Source organism: Ciconia boyciana, chromosome 1, assembly GCF_034638445.1.
Source record: "Ciconia boyciana chromosome 1, ASM3463844v1, whole genome shotgun sequence".
Classification (NCBI taxonomy): Eukaryota; Metazoa; Chordata; class Aves; order Ciconiiformes; family Ciconiidae; genus Ciconia; species Ciconia boyciana.
Window position 1 is genome coordinate 26,541,889 of NC_132934.1, and position 26,863 is coordinate 26,568,751.

General features: G+C 39.0%; 1 protein-coding gene across 3 annotated transcripts in view; it reads right to left on the minus strand.

Annotated features, from left to right (window-relative positions):
* The window catches only part of CPED1 (cadherin like and PC-esterase domain containing 1), a 152,328-nt gene that overhangs the window by 50,624 nt on the left and 74,841 nt on the right, over positions 1-26,863 (minus strand). For all 3 annotated transcript variants that reach the window (XM_072871044.1, XM_072870963.1, XM_072871132.1), the window contains 4 exons: positions 26,505-26,572; positions 26,131-26,175; positions 23,983-24,169; positions 20,871-21,039 (listed from right to left, as the gene is read on the minus strand). In XM_072871044.1, the coding sequence (XP_072727145.1) occupies positions 20,871-21,039; positions 23,983-24,169; positions 26,131-26,175; positions 26,505-26,572 (469 nt within the window). The remainder of the gene's footprint in view (positions 1-20,870; positions 21,040-23,982; positions 24,170-26,130; positions 26,176-26,504; positions 26,573-26,863) is intronic.

Sequence of the window (26,863 nt, forward strand, 5' to 3'; positions counted from 1 at the left end):
GGGCAACAGCCATCAGGAGGAGGACACAGCAGTACTCACCATGCAGTCAGGCCATCTGAACCTCACCCCACCAATGAAGCATTAGGTAAACTATAGGCCAGAAAGCCAATTCTTCTTTCCCATCAGAGAAAAAAGCTTTATGAGGAAAAATCTGTTGTTTTGATATATAGAGAGAAGAACCTGGAACAGGTTTGGAACAAAAGAAGGTAATTCAGAATAAGGAAGATAGATAGGAAACCACTGGCTCAGAGGCAGAAGACAAAGAAGCTGGAGCTGCTATTCTTCTTATTTTGGGGTAAGACTGGAGGAAGCAGAAGGAAGTTTTGGGTTGAAGTTTAATTTTATGAAAAAACACCCAAAGTAACCTGATCAACTTCCAATCTGCTGAACCAGCCCTCAGAAAAGTCTCTTTGGATGTCCGATAGCCAAAGTAGGCATAGAAAAAATAAAAGCCTGAACAGAAAATGAATCAGTATTTCTGAACTTAATTATCACATACATCAATTAATTTCCAAAGGAATTATTCACTTTTTATTGTAGAAGATGCCAAGAGGTGATAATAACGGGGGTTTTATGCCTTCCATTGAACCCCTATTTTGCTTCAGTTAATGTTTGCTTTAATAGAATATTTAGTTTGTTTTAATAGAATATTTAGTAGTTACATACAATAATTCAAATGTGAAATTTGGTGGAGAATTTCTGAAAATCCACGTACCAAAAAATATCTGTCAAATAAAAATAAATGATCCTGTCTCAGACCTAGAGTTAGCACAGCAAACATTCAAAGCAGCAAATATCTGTTAAGTTTGTTTGTACTCCTAAAGACAGCCAGAGGTATAAAAAAAGTTATTCAATGTGTTCCATTCCACTTTTCTGCTGTGCTCGTTTAAAATGGGAATTCTGAGCCTCCCAGGCAAATTATATTAGTAAGGGGAGTATCTCAGTCTTTCAGACAGTGAATGAATGATTCGGTCCTCCATGATTTTTTCTGATTTAAGGTCAGGTGTATTATGATGCCCTCAGTCCTGTTTTGGAAGCTGACTTGAATGCCTGAACTGCTTATGTAATGTGTTAAAAGTTCGTCATACTCAAGCACTAGATCAAAGTCTAACAAATACATTTACCTGGTCTTATAATACCCTTACTCAAACTAACAACAAACAAAAGTTAGAGACAGAAATATAGCAGTTTCCAGAGGTCTGCATTTAAAAGACTGCTGTTAAGAAAATGGGATATTATATGTCATAAAATCATCACATAATCAGAGCCATAACAATGAGTTACAGTTTTGGCTCTGATCCACTAAAGTTTCCAGATGCTTTGCAAAATGCACAAGCCTACAGTCTGTACTCAGTTACAAAAGCTTCAGTTACTTTGGTGGGTCATGCCAGACTGGCACAGCAACAGCTGAATGCAAGCTCAGTCCTCATTTGCAGCAATAAAATATAAAAAATATAAAAGAGCTTAAGAAAAAAAATATGCAAGTTTATTACTGATTACAGTAAACTTCTTCATAATGTCAACACAAAGCATGCAATCTATCTGAAAAGAAATGCATGAATATAAGTAAATAAAGACAATAAACTGTGTCAAGCCCATCCTGTCTTGCCATCTTCCTAACACTTTCTCTTCCTTGACATGCAAATACTTCATGCTGTTTAGTGTTAACTTCTGTGCTGGAAGTTTCAAGGCCCCACGTCTCACAGTCTGAATTTGCCTTCATGTCATTTGGAATATGTGCTAGTCATCACACATATTTCCAAAAGACTTCTGGATGTTTATTATTGGTTTTGAAATTGCATACTAGTCATGTGCCCAAATCTCCTTGAAATGTGTGGCCAAAGCTGAGTGCAGAATTGAAATCAGTACCTGCAAAAGTGTATTTTTCAAAGGGACTGAAGAGGGTTGGGGTCCTGTGAGCTAAGCACCCTCTCAATCCCTCAGCACAAACTCTTTCCAAACAAACAAAAAAAAAAGGGGCATTTTATCCTGCCTACTTCAAGTTAAGAACTGCTAATAGCAGTACATAATGCAAGTTTCTCCCACTGTGATCTACAATGCTTTGCTTGCTGCTTAGCTGCTGCCTTCAATATGGATGTCTTTCACATTTTCCTCTTAAAGGTTTTTTGGGGGCTAGCATTGCCTTATAACACCAGCTGCTCTCTGTCTGTATGTGACAGTAAGCAATACTGGGAATTGCTTATTTCTAAAAGCTTACAGTGCGTTTTCTCTACCTTTGTCAGGAGAGAGTGGGCCTGGGACAAAATGCTGAGTCTTAGCACCCTGCCAAACAAACTGCGGAGAAGCCCTCCCCGGGCTCGGGTGCAAGAAAGCAGAACAGCTCCCTCTGTCCCAGTACTTTCTGCGCCATCCAGTGAACGGGACAACTAATGTATCTGCCCAGCCCAGGATTCACAGACCATGTCCTTACATCCCGGCTCTCAAAGTCCTTGGTACGCAGTTCACCAACAGCCCCTAAAGTGCTCAGTGAGTTGGTGCGATATTTAAGAGTGCGGTAACCCTGTTTGCGACCAGGGAAAAAGGACATCAGCGCAGGTGTTCACTCCATTCTGGGCTTCACCACCTGACCTAGATGACCTTACAGTCTTTTGTACTCATCTTCCAGCTCCGCTTGGGACACACCCAATTTATTTTCAACTTTGAAAGTTCTCCTGATACCTACTTTCCTCTTACCACTGGGGAACTGGAAGGCTTATGAGAGTGAAAGCTGTGTATGAGCTTTCCCAGTGACTGAGCTGACGAATGTTGTACTTGCTCCCTAAGGGGAGGTGGATGACTGGGAGCATCAGTTCATTCAGAGCAAATTGCAACCTCATTCCCTCAACCAATTTACATCCTCCTAACAAGATACAGCAGAATTCTAAAAGGAAATTAGGAAAGTGAGAAAGTTGAAAGGAAAAAGGAGGCAGAAAGAGAGAAGAAAATTTAAGTCCTATAAAACTTCAGGCAGGAGAAACAAAGTACCATAATCTTGTACTGATATTAATTTTGTTTTGTTAGTTTTGCTCTAAACATGAGCTTTAGTTTCTCCAACCCTCTGCAGCAGCCAAAATATTACAGTGGAAGGGTGAATGCACAAATGAATAGGGAGCAGCAGTGGCAGAGGTTATCACAGACAAGAAGCTTTGAATACCAGAAATAAAATACTGAAATACCAGTGTAAGTGCACCTGCCAGGGACTGAGATCTACTGCTGTAGATGTTCTCACATGGCTATTCTGTTCTGTGAATTTGCTGCTTGTAGAGACAACTGTAGTACTTTCCTTTGGTCACTGTAACCCATCTAGAGTATTTTGATCTCAAGGTTACTGAAACACAAATAAATTCTTCAGTCATATGTTCCTGCCATTTGTTTAGTGGTATACAGTATGCATACTGCAGAGACCTATCTTGTACATCCATAGGCAGGGACTCTGCTCATGACTGGCAGTGCCTATAGCTTTTATTTAGATTTCAAGTTTTCAGCCGCAAGATTTGAATTTTAGCTTAAAAAACCCAGCTCCTCTAAATCATTCCACACCCTTTAAAGAATGGAAAAGTCATGTCCTAAGATTTTAATGCAAAGATTAAAAGACAGTCCTGCATCCTGTACCTGCACTTTTTTGATGTTTTCCTAAGATCAACTACAAATACAGAATTCTTGCTGTGTATTTTTTCTCAAATTCTATTGTGGGATTTCCAGATCCTCATGAAGACCTCAGTTTAGCCTCTGCTCTCTTTGCAATCACATAAAGGATTCCAGGTGTTGTGTTTACTCCTAGGTTAGGCTTGTCAACTCGTGCAGTGCAAAGAATACAAAGGTTTGGCAGAGGGAAAACTTAAAGTATTTAATTGCAAACAAAAAGGAACAGTAAGAGGAATGGTTGATTTGATAACAAAAATTAGTATCTTGCAGATTTCTGACAAATGAAAGCTCTGTGGTGACCAATGAACTTAGGAAAGGAAGAACATAAAATCATATTTGCCAAAATACATAACATGCACCGGGTAATATTTTAAGGCATTTTACTATTAAAAATAAAAAAATGCTTCAATTATCACTTGATCGGGTAAAGCTTTCATTGAATATACTTTTTTGTCTTTAGTAAAACAGCTACAGAATACTTGAAATAATTTGATTTAATACTGCTGGTAAAATATTTCTAGGGAGAAATTTTAAATGTACGTGCAAGGTAACTATAGCTACTTGAGTACTTTGTTACTCTGTTCATAAGTGAGTGGAAAAGATCTTCACAACCTGAGATCTGAATAGTTACCCAAGTATGATGCTTACAAGACAAAAGCTCAGTCACTCCAGCACAAATCATACAAATTCAATTTTCTCTCTGTCCTTTGATTACTTGTCCTACTTAGCAAGCCTCTGGCCCGGTGGGAATTGACGACACACACACTGTAAATCCACTAGAGGTACTTTCTGAAATTACCTGTCTTCGACCTGTTTTCCCCCAAAACATTTGCTAAAACTTTATTACTTTACCAGCCAATGAAGAGTAGCATTTTTTTCATTGTGAAAGGGACATCAGTGGTGGACCTAACAGATATTTTCCACAAACGTTTGCCCAACAAAGCGACCAAATGTTACTGATGGACATATAGACAGAAAGAAAGACAGAAAAACAAAAAGAAAGAATAAGAGGATATATTCTTTCTTTGTTAGTTCTGATTATTCTAGCAGATTATTATGTACCTCCAATTTGTAAAGACTTCAGGAAATCCCAGTGTAAAACTAGTTCAGAAAAGAGGATTCAGGCCCCATATATGTATAAGCAACTCCTTGATATTTATCAATGGCTCTGTGTAATCAATGAATCTGTTTCTCTGAATTACTAATGTAATAATTCACATAAAATTTAAATAGAACATTTATTTTTTTCCTATCTAAAGAACTGGGTCATTTTTCATAAATATCAAAGCATGTAATCGTGAAAAAGCAAAAAGAATTAGAAGACAAAAGTCATGAGCATTGATAGGCACTACAAATATGTTTCTGGTTTAGGAATAAATAAGTACTGACTGTCCTGTTTTAGCACTGGACAAATGTGGACATGGATACAATTATACACATCCCAGACTCCATAAATTCTGCTTAAGACTTTGGGCCTGTAAAGATGGAGACATATGGTATTATTCAGAACAAGTTATCCCACTGACTTCAGTGGAAATGTCCACAGTGTGTGAAGTTAAGCGTGCATACCTCTTTGCAGAAAAATGCACTAAATCTTCATGTTTTCCCTCTGAAACCTCATCAAGCCATGGGGATTAGAGCTCTCTTCAAGTATTTTCTGTGTCTTTTTGCTGTCACCGTATTGTTGTTCAGTTCCTGCATTCTATTAGTGTTCCCTTTTGCCTAGAATTTACTTGGCAGCTCTTGGAGATTTTTGGTAACATCATAGCCAATTTCCATCACATCCACCCTCTCTCACAAAAAATTCTGAAGTGTCAAACGTTTGTCTCAAAAAAAAAAAGCAGCAGGAACCACTAAACAAAAATTGTGCAAACTTTCTGTCAAGCCTTGCATCTTTTGATAACTTTATTATGGCAAACGACATGAAAATTTTACTTAAGAATGTTTTTATTTTAATTAAAAGAAGATAAATCCTCACACCATTTTTTCCAATCCCTTTTTTTCACTTTCATCTGTAGCTTAATACCATGAAAAACACTACTAGGCTGTTGGACAACAAAAGGTATAGCACAATGGAGACAGATAACAGAAGCAGTATCAGTAGGGCTTTTGAGTTGTGCCAACGCACCTCATAGACGAAACTTATATAGGAACAACAGGTGATGGGAATTACCTTAACCTATCAGGGGACCAGCCAAAACCATTCAGGGTTCGGTACAGGTGCTGAAACACAGGTATCTAGTGCCACTTGGGTGCATTAAGGTGTAAAAATTATATTCAGCATACTAAGCACTTACACAGAACTGGCAAGTATGCACAGTCCCAGTCTCTTTGGGATCAGCAGTTTGGGGTGAGATGTGATACTGAGTTTCTGATGTGACAAGAAGTGCATATCGAGGCAATTGATCCCTGTTCCCTTTCTCTTCAGAACCTTTTCACATGGCAGTTCCTAGTAGGTTCCTTGATCTTTTTCTAAAGTGATTTCATTGCTAAAGAAGCAATAGTTAGGAACTTCCCTGCTGGAGCATTTCCTTTCCTTGGAGGAACTCAGGCTAAGAGATCTGAGTGATTGGAAGCGGTCCTAAATCCTTCTCCCAGCAGAGCATGGTATGGCCAGGAAAGGCCTTGTGCCTTTGTATCCCATTGAGGTCAATAAACAGAGAGCTGACTAAGGAGTAGGGCCCACCTTGAGATACCAGGATAGCCACTTCCTTAAAATTTTAACCCCTTTTGGGCTTCTTCTAAATTTTTTTTTTTTTGCTGTTGTACTTACCATCCATGCTTGAAAACCTAGTCACATGGGGAATGTCTGAAGGAAGAAGAAAATAATGGGACTAAAATGAATAGAAAAGAAATCCCTAAAACATAAGAGCTATGGTTCCATAGGAAAGCACAGGCACTATTTGTATTCCAACCTACAGTAAGAACTGAGGGATGTTGCAGCTGTCTCCAAGTATTTTATAAATCAAGGCAACCTGCAGGACATAGGAGGGGTAGGCATAAATAAAACAGATAACAGATAAAAAGAAAAAAAGCCAGTTCCTCACACCTGGAACAGGGATACACTGAAGGGTGTGATTCATTTTGAGAAACTCTCAAAGTAAAAATGCTATCCAGAACACTGGCCACAGGTTAAGTGAATTACACAGATTCACAGACCCTTTAAACCAAATGACCTAGAGTAGACAACGTATCTTCTGTGGGCACTTCACTGTGTGTAAGTGAAGAAGGCTCTATTCTGTAATCTCTTTGAGAAGAAATTTTCCCCTTTTTCAGATGATTAGACAGAGGGGGAACTGCTCATTTAGAGGCAAAGGAATAACAGAATGACAGGGTGAGGCATCAGCCCACCTGTACCACATATTACTCAAATTCTTTACTGAAGCCCAGAGGACTTCTGTGTACGGTGGCTCATTGTCATGGCTGTTTCACTTTTCATGCCACACTCAGACATTAAGCCGCTCACAACTGGTCCTTCTTAAATAAACTCCAGAAGCCTTTGATCTGTTTTCTACAAGGCTTCCCAGCAGATATTGGTATCTACTTTATTTTTCAGACAACACCGATGGAATGAGATTTATGAATAACTTCTGTCCTCTGAAGCAGTCTGGTTGCAAGCAGCTGAGCACATGCCACTCAATGGAAGACTCAGGATTAGCAATAGAAGTTTGTTTCCTTCCTAAAACTTTTGGGAAAATATATTTTTCAAGGTGAGAACCACTGCCAGTGTGGTCAACACTTGAAGGCTAACAGTTTAAGACCGAAGATCCCAACTGCGGTTGACACTAATGTTGAATACTTTTAACCAGATTAAGGTGCAAGGCAGCTTCAGTGTGATGCTTACAGTGGAATTTTAAAACGGATGCATTTTATTACAAAGTACAGGCATCAGCTTCAGAGCAGCAAGTATCTGAATTTCCAGTATCAGCCACAAAAAAAATTACTAAGAACACTGAAAAAAAAAAAGTCTCAAGTTCTAAAATGAATTGCCCCAGCACTGAATACTGTTCTATTTTTTCCCACTAGCATATTGCTGTCCCTCTCATACAGAGTTGTGCATATAAATGAAAGGAGTCTGAGATGTACAGAGACTCCAGCTGGAAAATATGCTTGATTCAACACAATAAAATGAGAAATAGAACTATATCAACAAAACTATATCAACAAAAATCACATAAATATATAAATGTACCAAAAGCATTGCAAAGTAGTGCAATTCTTTATAAAGAGATCTCAGTCTGCGAAACCTAGGGATCCAGACATAACACTAGTGAAATGGTTTTGTCTTCTTTGAAATACAGTGAAATATGTCCCTGACCAATGTTTTTCAGCAGGTAGGTTGACTGTTTCTTTAGCAAAAGGGCAAGGATTCATTCCAAGGGTCATAGGATATGCAAAAGTAGGTAAATGACCTTCAGACTCCATTTAAAGTTCAAGCTCCTTTTCTTCCAGTAACTAGTCAGACCTCTGGGACACCGGGGGTCTAACATCAGTTACTGAGGCACTCGTGTATTCCATTCTGTTTTCTGCAATGAATCCCACCTTTTCTCTACAAATTTAGTTTTAACCAGTCACAATCTTTATTGCAACATCCTGTGACTAATTTATGAAGATCATTATAAATGTTTGTATTTATTTCAGTTTGACTAATTAAAAACCAGATTCACTGGGTAAGCTTTTCATTGATAATCTTTAAGTTCACAAGCACCTGCAATGGTGGATGTTCTTACCCTAAAGGGAACAAGGCTGGCCTTGATTCTGACCTGACTGTGACTACTCTGATGTGATTGATTTAAATTAAGTGCTTCCTTGTTTATATCTACACACCGTAACCCTGAGCAAACTCAGAAACACTTCTCATATATCAGTCATTCCATGCTCTTTTAAGATATGTTGCATTATGTTCTGTAAACACCTAATTTGACAACATTTATCACACAGGTAGCAGATTTTATTTGTGCAGCTAAACAAAACAGGTTGAAAGCACACACACAAAAAGTATTAAATGGCCTGAATTCCAGATGGCTCGCTTGCTGCATAAAGTAACAGTATCTGCTGAGATGATCGTGGTACTGTAGTTCTTTCTCCTTACCAAACACATGCAGTAGGAAGTTTTCCTCTGCTCTTTTGTCATCTTCTTTGCTGCTCTCTTATTTCATGACCCCTGAGTTAATCCTTCTATTCTTCCTATTAGCAAGTTTAAGCAGGCAGACTTCAAACAGACTAGTGATGGGTCACAAAGTTTAATGGGCATGTAGATAATCATCTAAATTACATTTCTGGAGCTGATGGGCCAGACAGGCTTAGAGAGTAACTTTACCAGCTTTCACTGTTAATCAGCAAGGATTGTGTGTCTCAGTACGTATCTGCCTTTGCCTGCCCCTCGAGGGGCTGGGTCATACTGACTGATTAGCAAAGGCAGCTGCATTAGCTTTCTTCTCCCACAAAGTGTGTTATGGAGGCCCAAATGACTTGAAAGGCAAATGTGACCACAGCTCAAACACCAAGCGCTCTCTTCTCATCACTGTGGAATTGCTGGCCCTCCTCTTGCAGATTATGATACTTGGCAGAACAGTTGTTGCCAATTTTCATGATCTGTTAACACTTAGGAAGCCTCATGCTGAAGGCTCTTCTTTCACATCTATTGTGGTATCATCTAGGGGAAAATTCAACAGGCTATTTCACATTTTCTGATGAATTTGAGAACAGTATATGAGGTGAACTGAAAAGCATACAGTAATTGAACTGTCAATAGTGAATGCCCTGGATTTCAGCTTTGAAACACAAACTGTAGTGGGATAGGTAAAGAGAATAACAGTTCTCTGTAGGATACAGGCAACTTTACAGCTACAGAAATAGCAATAATATATATCAAGAACCTGATTTTCTCAGTGAAGATACTTACAAAGTGAAGTGTATCAAATATGAGGCTCCTTTTTTCTTATATTAGTGGTTGTGTTTTATATCTACCTGGATTCCAAAAGGAAAAAGAGCAGTGGAGGACTGGCTTCCTGACTTTGGCAGGACCTTGTCCTTCTGGCGTTAGGCTCATCTTCCATAGTAAATACTTCTCAATAATTCATTTTACTGCTCTTTATCACATTGTTAAAAAACACAAAACCAGACCAATTAAACTATGATTAGCCATGCAATAAGTTTACACTGTCTTACTTAGGTGCAACATAGGCCAATACCAGCGTTCTTTAAAACAGTAAAAACTATTTCATATATTTATAACTCTATACAGAAAAGAATCTGACTAACCAGCTAAGAAGTTAAACAACTTTCTATTTTGCATCTCAATTAAGAACATTCTACAAGAAGAAACTACAGAGGAACAAAGTAAAATAATCAAGAACAGTGATTTCCTTTTTTACTTCTTGAACTTTGAGAAAGGAAGTTGGATTCTGACTTTCCACAAGTTTTCACAGATGAAACTATGAAACATCTATGGCTCTGTGACCTAGGTACAACTACTGACTGATGTTAGAGAGAGACATGAATTAGGCTAAATATGTCTATAATTTTCCAGTCCATGAAGCATGCCATTTCTTAAACTTCTAAACAAGGGTGACCAAATTTTCCGCTTTATCTGGGACAGGTCCAGAATGCAAGGACTTCCCCATATTGTGATAAAACCTTCAGGTCTCAGTTTTGTTTCAAGTAGTCACTGAGACATGGGATTATCCATTTCCTGGCTTTCATGTGGCAGCCTGAGTAAGTTACCCACTCTTGGTGCCACAGCATCCTTGGCTCTTTCAATGAGAACAAAAATGGTCAAACCTCCATGCCAGATCACGAAACCTACAGCAGGATTTCAGTCATGTCACATCCTCTTTACCAACATAATGCACAGGGCAAACAATCTGCATTTCAAATATGCATTGTGAGCATACAGCCGGAAGAGGTGATAGCCTTTACGCAGTGCAGCAATAAATCACTTCAGTCTCCATTATTCTATTGTACCATATGGCTGCCTTGCAGAACTACCCTTTTGCTTTTATTTTACCAAATCAGAATTATAAGATTATCATTAAAAGACCGGACAAATTACTATGAAGAGTTATGGAGTCATTACTATGACTCATTAGTCTTCCCCTTATATCACCTTCATAACAACCTATACTCTCTGCTTCACATTACAGCTTTCTAACGGCAAAATATCACCAATAATTTCCACTGGCATCAAAAGCTGAGATGATCAAATGACAGCTATTATTTCTGGAGATGCGATAGTAGGCATACTTTCTTTTCTGCACACTCATTTTTGACCCCACATGCTAACAAAATAAGTCTAGTTAGGTCAGATCCAAAGTACATTGAAGTAAATGGGAGTCTTTTCCCTGTTCAAAGGGCTTGGATTAAGGATATTTTTCTCTTCTTCTACTATTATACGCATCACAAAATTGAGCATGACAGAAAGTCTTGCAGGCAGAATAAGCTCAGGTGCCAGAAACTGTGACACCACATTAACGACACCACATAGAGCTGGACTGGCCTGGGTGCCGCGCAGCAGTGGCACCTCGTTTGTTCGCTGTACTTGCACCAGCTTGTTCGCAGCCAGCACAAGTAGCTCCACAGCACTCGTCTGTCACGTCAGCAATTTAACAAATGCCGCCATTCACAAAAGAATATAACTGAGGCACCACAGAGCCCTGTGTGTCACACATAGCTACTGAAGTTTAACCTTATAACAGTAACTTTTGCTCCAGTACAAACTGCAATGACCATTTATAAAAAAAAAAAGATGCACATGCAACATATATTTTGCCAATACTTTGCTCATATACATGTACTGATTTGTCTGCAACTTATAAACTGGCAGTCTGATCATGGTTGTAACACTTTGTGTGCTGTCATACAGTACAAGTTATTTCTAATTAATGAACTTTCTCTCAATGAATCAGGTACATTGACAGAATGCAAACACTGACACAGCTATTTACCCCAAAGATAAGCTAAATATTTCAGCAAGGCTTCAGAAACTTTGGATGACCTTTTCTTCCTCCCCACCCCCTTCTATTATTGTACTTTTAAAAGTGTCATTGCACTTCCTGGAGCTCATAAAGGAGAATTGCTTAACTCATACTTTGCAGTTCTCATACTTACATGGCTCATCCGAAGACTTGTAGGACTTTACACTTTACTGGGGAGTTAATTCCTATATCCTGATATTGCACAGTTAGAAATAGAAGCATAGAAAAAATTATGAGCTACACTCTGACTCCCTAATTTAACACAGTTAATGCAGGCAATGCAAACCCTGAAAAGCAAGAGCTTGGCCCACCGGGGTGATTGAGATGGCCTAAGCTTGCTTCCCTGTGGAATCAAGGAAAAACAACAGCTGTTAGAGGGTGACTGAGAGTCCCCAAGTACATCATCTGTTCCTCTTCAGAGATCTGAGGTGCCTTCACGAGGTGATATCTTTCGTACAGTACACACGGTACATCTCAAGAGCACCCGGCTCAGGGCTGCATGCTGGGAGCTGCCTCTACCTGCCCAGGGTCTGGCTCCAGCACGGCCCTCCTGTAGGCAGGGGCAGCCAGCAGGAAGCAACCTTTCTTCTGTTCCTCAGGCTGGGTCAGAATCCCCCCAGGCACTCAGCCTCTAGGCTGGCCTCAGGCTGAGACGATTCAAGCACGTGGCTCCCTCTTTTCCCTAAAGGGCTCTAACCATCAGTCCGGCAAGCTGTACCTCTCCTGCCCAAGCTGGGCCACAATGCAGAAATGCATGGAGGAATCACTGTGGAGGGCAGGGAGAGGAAACAAGAATAACCACAAAAAAGTCTGTGCTACGTGGAGTCTTCTGCAGCAGTTACTGCTACCAGTTCTCCAGCAAAATGTAATTGATTCCAGTGGTGTTACTGTGCCTGTATTATATTGAAATCATCCCAAATAAGAGCAAAAAAGGAGCATAAGTGAAAATCTATTCTAAATATGTGGGGTGATTGCCTGACAATTGATGCAAACAAAAACTCCATAGCTAACAAGAATTATATAAAAACAGCTTTTCTGATAAGCTTTTCCAGAGAACAGTGTTCTCCCAGGAGCTGATTTGCCTACCCAGCGTTTACTGTTGTCTGTCTCCTTTCACAGCCACCCACAATGGTTCACTGCTATTATTTAAAAAGACATTTCAATCCTGTGGTTAAAGCAAGGAATCAGAAAAACCTGGGTCTAGTCCAGTCTGTACTAGCAGTCCTTGATGGGCTCAGAGATAGCACCATATCTACAGAATCTGCATCCACACCACTGTATCTGTCTCAGCATCTCCCCATCCTGCAGCATGCTAGGGAGCAGGTATTGCAAGGCATCTGTCAGGCTGCAACATCCAATCATACACCCCACCAGCACCAGTGGGGTCTTATTCACCACTTGCAATCATACAGGTCATAATTTGACTCCCTAACATTTGTAGTCATGCAAGTATGAGTTTTTGCTTGGCTAGTTCCTGGGCAGATCTTCATCTTCTGTATCTTTAATGTGTCATGCACACCCATGGGATGACATCAGTAATTGTATGAAGCGGGAGAACAGCCTGAACACACAAAAGAATGGAATTGCTCTGTCAGGTCATTGAGGTTTGTCTTCTATGGTTTTGTTCCTCATATAATGATATACGAATGACATTTTTCCAAGGCAGCATAACAGCAAAATAACTGTTCAAGTCAGGAGTCACTCAACTGAGTGTCTAGGATGGTGGGATGTTCCTGGTAAGACTGTGCTAAACTGCAAACATACAGAAGAGAGAAAGGAAGGAGAGAAGATATTAAATTTTCCATTGCTGAGCTAGGAGGTGCTACAAACACTAGCTGGTGTCAATAAATTCAGTGGTGATGAAGAGTGATATCATTCCTGATTTAAGAAGTTCTTAACTACAAGTGTTCTGCCCAAGGAAAGGGAGCATAGGAAAAATGAAGGCTGAAGGCTGCCTAAAAAATTCTGTCTCTTCAGGGGCTAATTATTGTAGCAACCGAATACTTCCTCTGGCTAATGATCATAAACTAAATGAGTTCATTGGTGTCATCTCAGTCATTATTGGCTTAAAATTGTTGAATCACTGAATCAGCATTCACATGTATTTTCTCAAAGCACTGATGGCAAGTTATCCATCAGTGATCTGTGTAACACACCATTTCCCATGTACAATGCATCATAATAATGACAAATGTAGCTGCTGCATGGAAACATCCGCTCTCTTCAGTCTCTGCCTGATACTTCTGGAGACATTTCCTGGAGGGTATCTGGTATTAATCTTGCATCACATGTTAAACAGGAAACTTAGCTACATAGAGAAGACTAAGCACAACTAGTATAAAATTAGGAGTGCAAGCAAAATGCAGTAACCTGGAAGACTATATGTTTTTCTCCAAGCAGCTGGACCCAACATAGACTTGAGCTCAAAGTTTGGGCTCTGTAATGTAGCATCCCCAAAATGCTGGAAAGTATGATGATGGTCCTAGTCAGGCACAGCCTACCGGAGATACAGGATGAAACTGTAAAGCAAATTTTCACTCCATGCTTAGAGAAAGAGATGCCTAAGTAGAAGCACAGCCAAACTCATTCTTTTGCTGGTTCTTCCCACCTTATGCCCTAGTTGTGTCCATTTTCTCTCTATGGCCTGTTCAGAGCCTGGCAGATGTCTGACAGTGAACAGTGATTATGGGAGCCCACGATTACCAGATGACAGTGCAGACTATGTACGAAGTCAACTGTGTAGGTGAAAGAAGGAGTGTTCGATTTCTAGAGAAAACTCGGAGCATTACATTAGTTTCCCTAAAGGACAGATCTATGCTTTGTTGAGCTTTTGAGACCTTTCCTTAGAGCAGCAGATACTGTCCGCTGACCAAGATACCAGCCTAATAGCTACATCTCAGATGCCGAGATCCAAAAGGAATTCAGCACAGAACAGCATAAATGTAAAGAAGATCCATCACAATGGTTAACTGTTCCTCTGACTCATCTACAAGGCAATGCTTTAAATCATCATAAAAGTCTTTGTTATAATTAAGAAAACGTGGCAAGCCTTCTCTCCCCCAATGGTATAGATGTTGACAAAGCCAGAATATGCTGACTCAACGAAACATGTTGTTCTGAGATACACACAGAAATTAACCCTCTACTTGCAAATTAGCTCAGTGCATTTATTATTTACACCTCTACCTTCTATATCTTCATAAATATATTTTTTAGAAGCACCAAGTTGTGTTATTAGATTTAGGTGCTTGTTCACTTTATACTTACAGTGAATGGTGATTATACATCCCTTGATCTCTAAATACTTTAAAACCCCTTCAAAGAGTTTTTAGGTTTTCCTGAGCTGTTGTTTGACCATGAATACTTAGGAAATTTTCTAATAATTTCAGCAGTTTTATGCAAGTGAATTCACTCACTAACATTGCCTGGCATATGTAATGGAAGAGAATTTAGCCATATATTTCTGTCAGGACAGGTACTCCTTCAGGGTAATTTGGAATTGCTCCCCTGAAATTAATTGAACCATGTTGACATACAGCCATTGAAGATATAAGCTCTCACCTTTCCTTTTATGGCAGTCTCTTTGTACTAGCTGTCTAACATTTTGTGGCTTTCATCTGAAATGCCTCCAATTTAACAATGTATTCAGTTTGCTACATATTTGCTCCTCAAGGTTATGTGAACACTGCTTTGTCTTTCCTGGTGAGTGGGTTGCAGGCACACAAAACCCAAAACAATTTATGCTTTATTTAATAGATAAATAGCAATGCAAATGTACATCTAGTGTTTTGTATTTTCACCCATAAATCACTTCTACAATTTCTGAACATGAAGCTCCTGCTCATTTAAAACCAGGTCTCTGTTTTTTTTCTGGACAGCTGTAACTATTCTCTTGCAAGAGCTTTAAACACAATCTTGATGTGAATTTCTTTCACAAAGAAAGCAAAAGCTGCCTTAAGCAGCACCCACTACCACTCTTCTGTGCCCAGCTGCTCATTGCTGCCCTTGCACCTACCCCTCCCCATGTGTTCACATAGAGAGACTGGGAACCTATGCTAGAAACTAGTCCATTTAAAAAAAAAAAAGTTCTCCCATCTGGTTCAAGAGTAGCTGCAGGCAAGGAAAGGGATGCTTAAGTTGGCATCACTCCTGGAAAAAATGACTGTCATACTATGCTCTCACCAGTGTTTCTGAAGAAAATTTAGAGTATAAGCTTGAGTATTTCAGATCTAAAAATGAGTGGGCTTTTTGCTTGTCCCAGCCACTCCTTCCTTGAAAAAAAGAGTTAGCATTCTGGAACTCCACAATAGCTAAAATCTCTAACTTAACCATTATGCCAATATAAATTTCAAATTTTAATCTCTTTTAATTAAATAACTCTCTTTGAATCAAAACATCTTCTTTTGAAGAAAGCATATGCTTTGCTTTATTTTTTGGCCATAATCAGAAAGCTTTAAAAAAACAGAAAAAGAAAAAAATGGGCTCAAACTATTTTTTTTAAGTTTGGGGCTTTTTTTTTTTTTTTTTTTAAATTCAAAACCACTAAAAAAATTCTCTCCAGCTCTAGATCTGAGAAGACTGAAGAATGCAATGCATGATTGCTCCTGTAATGGATGTTCTTTTATTCTCTGAAAGGGAAGTAAGCTAACTTTGCAAATAAGATACAGTCTGGTTGCTGTTATAATTAGGCTGTATATTCAGTCCCAGAGATGCACTTTCTGTGTGTTTTCAAGCAAGACACTCAAACCCAGAACTGCCAAGAAGGTTAGCTGCTGCTAGAACAAGCACTGCAAAACCTAAGAGCCTGCACATGGCATCCGCGATGTCCTAAGGACAGAAGAGATGGGTGGTTTGTAATGGGGGTCACACTGAATCTAATGCAGCTAATGGGAAATACAGAAGAGACTAATGTGCTTCAAGCCTGTCCTACCACAGGACAAGTTCTTTGTTTCTCTCCTAAGCTTTTTTTTTCTTTTTATTTTATGGACATTATTTAATATTTGCAAGGTTCTTTGAAATCTTTGCATGAAAGCACTAGGCAAAGAGTTAATTTATGTTTCTATAATTGACAGTTTTTACTTGTACTGTCTGGTATGAAAGGCATTGTAACTGTAATAGCACACAGTTTAAAATGAATTAAAAACATTTTATTTTCCTTGGAAAATGTATAACTTGAAAAAATATAAGTATTCTCATATCTTACATAACAAAAAAATGAAATTTTTTTTTTTTTTAAAAGGCTTCTTCCTTTCTAAAGGGTTTTCTCATGTCTACCCCTCAAAGACTATAGTAAAGTTAAATACAGTTATTATATTAGGCCTAGGTCTTAACTGCTTTTTCATCAATGGCAGTTTAGTAGACAGAAAGAGAAATCAACATCTTGTTGCTGGCATCTTGTTGCCAGCTGCATTGCAGCCATTTGGTGTTACACAGTCAGCAATGCTATACCAGTATCTTGTTATCAGCTCTATGGGACTTCTTATGCTATCTGGACTCTAGGGAATGAATATGATAAAAGGGTTTATAAAAATGTAAGAGATAATAGTACTTAAGACTAAGGTGTTCTACAAAAATCAGGAAAGTTTTAAAGCTGTTCTCCTGTAAGTCTGTTCTCTCAGACCTGAGAAAACTGTAGGACAGCCAGAGCACCAGCCCACTGCACTGCACTGATTCTGGAAAGTACTTTTTCACATTTTGTGCAAATGCAGAGAAAGAGAATGTTACACACTATGGCTATACAATACAACATTAGCTATCCATTACTGACAATGCAAATGCAAAAACAAATAAATAACTCTATTACTACAATACAAAAAAAACCCCAAAAACCAACACCCAAAAAATCAAAACATGTGGCAGCAGGACACTATAGGCACAGAAGTTCACAGTGCCAAACAAGGTTCCCTAAGCACATCACCAGTTACTTTCCATGATTGCAACTAGCAAAGATTAACAATCAAAGAGGTAGCATCCACACATTTCAAGTGAGGCATACATAAATTTGTTTGCATTTTAAAGATAATGGGCAGTGCAAGAATGAATAAAATATTTTGTCCTTTATGACAGTGTGTATGTAGTCTGAGATCTTTCACTTGAGGGTAATGCTGATACCCCTGTCTTAAGAGCCCACTGGTTTTTGCTGCTTGCTTTGTATTCTACCTGTCTTGGTATCACAGCTTCACAGGTGATAATGAAATGGCACCACTTCTCTCAAGGACACTTAATTTGAATATTTTCAACAAGTGCACAAAATTAAGTTAAAGCATAAACCGATACCCTCTCCATTTGCAGTCCAAGCAATACTGTCAGAATGCAGAACACACAATGAAAAGCAACCAAAGCTGCTGAAGATGCTATGGTGATGCCATAGTTTATCCCCTACTAATTTGGTTTTAATGAGGATATTATAGTTGCTATCAAAAAGTAGAGAGGACAATATTTTTTTCCCCTTTTAGGGGCTGCAAGGCTTGGAACCACACACTTCTTAACTCAATAGCCTTGAAATTAATCCAGGATTATTCAACTGCATGAGAATTATTAGAAGACTGGAAACAACATCCTGCACTGTCTTTTTATTGTAACCTTCCTTATAGTATCATCTTGCAGTGAAACCTGAATATCCTAATGGGATTAAACATAAAAGAAAGTCAGGAAAAAAAGTTGCTGGATTAGAATTTTAACTGAAGCCTTCTGTGAGAAAGACCACACCACTGTCAGTGACCTTTCTCTCCCCATGTGTGATCCCAGTTGTGCCTAGTCAAGTGTCCAAAGCAGACTCCATCAGTTCACGCTGTATTTATCCTTTTGCTTCTAAAACAGGTGTCTTGTTACTAAGAGAACAAGCATTCATGCCATTGATCAGGGTGTATTAACCCGCCCTGCAAGAGCACATAATGTTCTCTGGTATGAAAACCAGAATATAATGATGCTATTTAAGATCTGAGTTTTGTAATGATAAAAACCATCACTCTAAGCAAAAGTCAATAAATTCTGTTCTAGCAAATAAGGAAAAGGGAAAAAAATGCAGGCTTTTGAGTGGTTTAGAATGCCATTTCTATCTCCAGCTCCAGCCTTTGTTTGTTTTTTAAATGCACTGTCTGATAAGTTTGCCTTTAACATATCTAAAAAAAATGTTTTAGAATCTCATACTGTCTTCACATATCTTTGCAGCCCTCATTAGATACCACAAGAATGCTTTTCATCTCATTTTTACTCTAAACTCCTGAAGTCCTCCCTAGCTCTGAACAATTATATTAATTAGAGAGCAGTTATTCACAGATGAGCAGAAAAACTAGCTCAATCAAAAGAAACTTCTAAAACACTTTCCATTTTTATCATTCTAGATCTCTTTGCCTTCACAGTGCTTCAAAGATTCATACTCAGTCTCATAAACACTGTCATAAAACATTAATAACAGTGTAAACTCTAGTGTGGGAGGATGTGTATGAGGTTGAATTCCTGTTCCTACACCCAGATACATGCCCCCAGTTGGGCAACAAGAGGAGCTTTCCTCACATCTTTCCAGCCAGTGTGTTCTCCTAGTAATATAACTCCAGCTCAACCTATTGCTGCTCTCCTTTTCATACTAATTCACGCCTAAGGTGTCAGGCAAATTGCTGTATACCTGAACTGAAATCTTAGGTATTATATGTTTTTATTCTTATTTGTTTTGCTGTAGCAACTATTAGACCTAGTGCTGAGCCAGTACAAAGAGCAAGAAGATGGTCCTTGACCTTTTGAGCTTGTAAGATAAGTGTAAGAGAGAGACAAAGGATAGGTAGAGGGCCAGACAGCACCATAATCAGGTATTCAGATCAGCAGTCAGTAGACCATGACTACTACATATGTTTTCTCTGATAATTCTGATTTGGAGATTGAGATAATTATTGTCAACATACAATTTGCTATCAAAATTTATAATCTCTTTGGCTCCTGTTTTAAGCCCCAGTGCTTATTTCTTCACAAGAAAAAAAAATCCCTCTTCATCTGTCCCATCACATAAAATGCTCTGCTTTCTCTCACCCTGGTCTCCCAACCTCTTCTGCAGTATATAGAAAGAAACTGGAGAAGGGAAATAAGTTTTACGAAAAGGATATATTGATATATAACAATCTTCATAAAGAAGGTAAATAAAGATAGGATTAGACATTTAACATGAACATGGATGACAGTTTCAGCACTATGGTTTTGAAAATCCTGCTTCCTGGTTGCAGAATTAATTGTGACAAAATATATTCCTCCTGGATGCTCTAATATTTAGAATGAACTCACCAAACCTTTTAATCTGCCTGAAGTCCCACAGACAAAAGCACTGCCCTTGATTATGATTTACCATGTCACTTCCCTCTTTGAATCGACCGGCTTATCTTTGCCCACCATATCAAGGACCAATGTTTAGTCCTCAAACTGTGGAATCCAAACAGCTCTGCTCCAGCCTGTGTCCCAGGTTTTCTATCTTATGAAGAATATCTTTATCACCACGGTTTCACTAACTGAAAGCTTTGCTGATCCTTTCTTTCATTATCTTTCTTCCAATTTTGTGTCTAATTCAGCCTGAACTCCCCTTCCCCAGCCTCTTTTTAGCCCTGTTGGACAGACTCTCACCCTTTTTTTCATTCAAAAGACCCACTGCTTCCTAAGGATTGTTCTTTGTTAGGAGTAATTTATTTGCATTCCCAAACTTAAATTCAGATAAATGTGATGCAACTGGCAATCATCCCTTCCTTTGGAAACATCAGTGGGTTTTTTCCATTGTGTTTGTTGGTCTTCTAGAATAAACACTTTTCATTCATAAATTATCTAGCAGCATTTGTCTTGAACACTGATAAACACACCATCATCATAAATATCTTTCCTGGTAAAAGGATTTTCATGGCTCCAGTGTCACAGATAGTTATGAAAACTGCAGTCTGCCCACTGTATGGTACAGAGAGACTGTTTTCTCACAAGCAGACAACAACTTTCTCATGGGTAAGCTTTTGGCTGACCAACGTAAGGATTAATTAACCTGGAGCTCTCAAATACATGGTAACTGTAACAGGTACTTATGCTGAACTTACTTTTTATATCCAAAACGTTGTGTAAATGCTGCATTTCATAAATTATAACACTTAGAACTCGGATTCTAATCTCACCAAAACTGACTCTACACCAGCTTTGGCCTATGTACCCTAATTTATACCACTGGATGAACAGAAACCAGTTAAATTCACTATTAATGTGTATACCAAAAGAATATAGAGACAATACCTGCACAAACCCACACATCATATAGTCATCAAACAAAGGCAGACTAGGGCGGTCCTCTCGATAAATCGTGATTTTGTAGCTGCTCACAACCTGAGGGCTAGGCTGCGAATCATCTGTTATGAGAACAATTACTTTGTTCAATCCAAGGCCAAGGGGGTAGTTAGCAATGCTGCAAGGCAAAACAGGAAAGAAGTGCAATAAACACTAAAGAAACAAAGATTTACACTGCTTTATCTATGGCAGCTAAACTTTACTTGCTCCTTGAGGCTTCTATTTCTAACATTTTCTTTCTCTTACAAAATAAATATTATTTTAAATAAAAAATAGTGTAAAATAAGATTTGTAACAATTTACAATTCTTTCAGGAAGATAAAATACTGGCAGTGAAACTTAGTGAAAACAGCTTCAGTGGCAGTGGCAACAATTCTGACACGAAATCTGTGAATGAAGCTACTAGGGACAATAATTCCTGGCAGGTCCAAGTTCGTGGTGAAGTCAGCAGGGAGACAAACAAGACCAGAGGTGTCAGCTAGTCATTGAAATTGTCACTGCCAAATGTGATGAAGTCCCAGACAAACTGTTCAGAGTGACAGACAAGAGCAAAGCTGGACTGTGCTCTTCTTCCCTTGGCAGGGAAACAAGAAATGCTGAAAGACACAGAACCTGCACATCCAGGGCTTTTACTTTTCAGTGTAAAGGACATATTGTTATTCTGTTTTCCTTTTACAAGGAAGAAATCTGTTAAGTTTTTCACATGTATCCATGTTGACTGCCAAGGCAGTTAACATAAAAACACTAAAAAGTTGGGTGGAAGAATTTTATGGGAGCTTCTTTTCAAATGATAAATCAAGACTAATTTCTTATTGAAAATACAGGAGGCATATTAGGCATTAGATCAGTAACAACTGTACAAACTGTCTGGTTATTAACAAACATTCTAGGTTAAAGCATCTTGGTCATAGTCAGTCAAAAGATGGTGTGGTGCATAGGCACTTCATGCCATGAAGCAAAGCTAGCTCTGTAATGGTTAAGGATTCTACCTCCCAAGCGAATCATTGTCCCTGTTCTCCCTTTTATCCACTCATTAATGGCTAGTATGTAAACAGGCCAGTTCTCTGGTTCTGAGGGGCCTGACCTAGATAAATAAACACTTTTTGGCCCTCTCAACATCCAAAAACAGGTCATGCCCAAAATGCCTATTGGGATTGTCCCTGGCACGTGCTGCTGTCTGTGAGAGAGCTGGTTGGGAAAGCCAAAACTGTGCCAGGGATCATAGTAGCAATTAAACATCATGGATGATTGTAGGTCAGTGCTCAAACCTGATGTTTAGTGATGACTTTGCTCTCTCCCCTATCCTCCAGCTTTATACTTCTCTAAAAGATCAGATAAGCTGGGACTCTTGCTGATGACAAGATGACCCACTTAGTGGATGAGGAAAAGGCTGTGGATGTTGTCTACCTAGACTTTAGTAAACCCTTTGACACTGTTTCCCACAGCATTCTCCCGGAGAAACTGGTTGTTCATGGCTTGGATAGGCCTACGCTTAACTGAGTAAAAAACTGGCTGTATGGCCAGGCCCAAAGAGTTGCGGTGAATAGAGTTAAATCCAGTTGGCAGCCGGTCACAAGTGGCGTCCCCCAGGGCTCAGTCCTGGGGCCAGTTCTGTTTAATATCTTTATCAATGAGCTGGACAAGGGGATTGAGTGCACCCTCAGTAAGTTTGCAGATGACACTAAGTTGGGCCAGAGTGTTGATCTGCTTGAGGGGAGGAAGGCTCTGCAGAGGGACCTGGACAGGCTGGATCGATGGGCTGGGGACAATTGTATGAGGTTCAACAAGGCTAAGTGCAAGGTCCTGCACTTGGGTCACAACAACTCCATGCAACGCTACAGGCTTGGGGAAGAGTGGCTGGAAAGCTGCCTGGCAGAAAAGGACCGGGGGGTGTTGGTTGACAGCTGCCTGAATATGAGCCAGCAGTGTGCCCAGGTGGCCAAGAAAGCCAATGGCATCCTGGCTTGTGTCAGAAATAGTGTGGCCAGCAGGACTAGGAAAGTGATTGTGCCCCTGTACTCAGCACTGGTGAGGCCGCACCTCAAATACTGTGTTCGGTTTTGGGCCCCTCACTACAAGAGAGACATTGAGGTGCTGGAGCATGTCCAGAGAAGGGCAACAAAGCTGGTGAAGGGTCTAGAGCAGAAGTCTTATGAGGAGCGGCTGAGGCAACTGGGGTTGTTTAGCCTGGAGAAAAGGAGGCTGAGGGGAGACATTATTGCTCTTTACAACTCCCTGAAAGGAGGTTGTAGCGAGGTGGGTGTCAATCTCTTTTCCCAAGTAACAAGCAATAGAACAAGACGAAATGGCCTCGGGTTGTGCCAGGGAAGGTTTAGATTGGATATTAGGAAAAATTTATTCACTGAAAGGGTTGTCAAGCATTGGAACAGGCTGCCCAGGGAAGTGGTTGAGTCATCATCCCTGGAGGTATTTTAAAGAAGTGCAGATGTGGCACTTAGGGACATGGCAGTGTTAGGTTAACAGTTGGACTTGATGATCTTAAGGGTCTTTTCCAACCTAAATGATTCTATGATTCTATGACAATCCCTTATAATACAATTCTGATGAAAATGGATCATTCTGAAGAAGTAAACTTGAACTTATTTCTTCTTTTGAACCTAGCTGCCCTACTCTGACCCACGTAAGGAGACTGCTGGCTGAGGGACCAAGCCCAGCAGGGCAGTAGCTTAGGCCACAGTGCAAAATCAAGGCCTGGATACGAAAGCTCAAATTCTTTGCCATCTACTGTGCGCAGTGTAATGATGGTCTGTTCCCACCAAGCTTTGACGCTGTCAGTGACTAGAGAAGCTGGGGCATATGCTAGCAACTGTGCACTCCGTAAAGCTAGAGTTGATTATGGCTTGAGAACATATTACCATTGCCTTCAGGACATTGACAAATAAATACAAATTTCTATGTGTTGAACTGCCTCTGACTTTCCTATGACTAATCGATAGATATTCTGTGCTTTTGGAAACACAAAACAATTCTGTAATATTCTGACATATTTCCAAAGTTAAGGACACTTTTAGTTTTTACACTCATGTTTTGTCACTCATACCTTGGCCCTTTCTTCTCGTCAAGGTGTACTTGGCATTGACAGTTAGAGGGTTCTGCTCCTATCTTCACCGTCACCATGTCAAATGGGACTTCTGCATAGTATTCTTTGATCTTTGGGTTAAACTGAGGATTCAAGTCCAGCTGTGGACTGGTGAAGATCTGCCTGATATGAGACAGGGTATCTTTATCTGTTCCAAGAAGGCATCAAAGAAAAAACTGTGAAATGTATGAACATTTTTAAGTAACATGCAACTTCTGGCAGACTGATAACATGTACAGTTGCAAGATTTTTAATGCCTGGTCACTCTGAGACTGATAATCCTACTGCAAGGTATTAATGGAGTTTGTATTGGCACTTGAGAGAAATTTTTAGACCCTGGAGGGATTTTAATTATTCAGTGCCCAATGACTCTAGTCAGAGTCACAAAACTCAAAGTCTGAGTAAGCCTTTGAAAATGCAAGGATTAGGTCTGGGAGATCCTGTCTCCAGTTGGTTAACCGAAACTTAAGGAAGAGTTAGGCCAAAATTCATAACCTACTTAGGTACCAGCCTGTGTACAGGGTTTATGTACATGTGTAATTTCCAATAAAAATCAAAATAAGTTAGACATACTCTTACTGTTCGTAAGAACAAGTCACATGGAGATATCTGGACCCATGGGGTCATTTGCAGTACAGCTGGAAGAATGTTTTATTAAAATTCCTAAATCAACAAATTCCAGCTCCTTCCCTGTGTATGAAATCTCCACAATCAAATCCTGTTTGCTCAAATGTATCCTTTATTTTGTAGTGTTTGCCAAATGACTCAAGAGAATAATTATTTGCTGGCAACCCACTTACGACAAATATTTTAATCCAACCTATTGGATTTGGATTTACAGTATAATTACACATTCAAAACTTGCTTTCCACATATATTCTCTAGTATGTGTTTAAAACTGGGTAGTTCAGAAAATACTCCAGCCAGTAAACTCTTTCACTCTATTATCTGAAAAATCTTGTGGCTTAATACATGGCTTAAAAGGATCATAAAGGATGCAAGCAGTTCTATGTGGGCCTTTTCTACCTCGAAATATCTGCCTTGAGAAACAAAACGGGGCAATTTCAGCACTCTCTTGCATGGATTAAAATGTAAAGGAAGTTATTCCAGTGGAAGAGCAGAATTTGGGCTAGATTTGTAGAGGAATAGAGGCTCATAAGTGGACACACAGAAGGTATTTAAAAAAATCCTACGGATGAGTATAAACAGTTCTCCAGATACTGTATGTCTTACCTAGAAAGATTATCTCACTGCTAGCTTAAAAATGAGGAGGAATTTTCAAAATCAAATAAACTGAGATATTTTCAAAATAAAATATCATGCAATTGGAATGGTGATACCAGTCAGCCAGCACAGGAGCATTTCTGGCCTCTGGCTGACACAGAGGAGTTCCTGGAGGCACCATGAGATCAGTAACAGAGGGGAAATGAGGCTCAGTGGGTAGAAAAGCCTTTCCACCACAGAGCAATTGTTTCACGTTTATAAAGTGACCCCTCAGATAATGTGCCAATGAGGAAGGCAGCAGAAAGCATTGCTAAATAAAATATAACCAAAGATAAATATACTTTAAATCTTTATATATCTTTAAATATTATTAATATTAAATGTAAATATTAATTTTTAAACATTTATTAATATTTAAATATCCATTACTATTAATAGTCTTAAATATTATTTAAATAAACAAACAGATATTTTGGAAAAACTCTTCATCTCTTAAAACTCCACCATTGAAGACTGGCCTTATAGAAGGCTGATTAAACTCCATACAAGTTTAAAGGTTATTCCACATGAACAAATGTATGCTAAAGTTCTTGGAAATAAGGGGCAAAAGTCTACTGAAGTGCAGCATGGGATCAATGAGTGCTGGAATACTCACATTAATATGTACACATAGCAATGTTTAATTTTGTGCTTGAGGCTTATTTAACATAATAGACCTATTTTTGATTGACTCATAAACATTCTTGCTACTTAAAAAATCCCTTTTTTTTACATAACAGCCCACAGGCACTCCATTCACTGAAAGGTTATGCAGAAAAAAACAATAAATTTGTTCAAGTAATCTCTCTTCTTCGCCCTTAGTAGTCTAGAAAGACCTTGACTTACCATAACTGCATTGTCTTTCTTTAGTCTTACTGGAATAATGCAGTGCTGAAAGATAAACAAGCAATTAATAATTTTCTGCTCTAAGCCTGATTCACAATCCTATAGGAGAAGGAACTGTGCTAATTATAAAAAATACAGTGTACTTCTATTCATTTCAGTGTGAGATCTTTGCTTTAGGCTCGTGAACACTGCTCGTGGGCTCAGCAGAACAACTTACACAGACAGATAAGGAAGAAATTGGTCTTTTATATGTAGTAAGCCAAGACCTTCCAGCTGGAATGCAAAACAATGTAATCTAAATCATACATGTTATCAGAAGCAGTACAAATAGGAAAAATATATCTTATATAAAAGACCTTACTCTGATCCCTTACCTTCATGTTTCTTCCTGAAGTCAGAAGGAACATTCTGCTTAGGACTCACATTTTCTTGAGAGGAATTCCTGTCAATTCAATAGCAGACATATTTCTACATGAATGGAAGAAACAGAAACCATGGAACATTTTTCAAAAATTTCTATATGGCAACACAGGGCACATGGTATTTTAATATTCTCCATGCAAAGATGAAGCTTCTGGATACATGTACCCAGCATTAGCAATATTACCTGAATGAACATGACAGAAAACACAGATTCCATAATAAATGGTAGCATATAACATGAAAAAAGAAAAACAGAAATAAATTTCAAAATGTAGCTGAATTGCTGGGAAAAGGAAGAGTGGAAATAGCC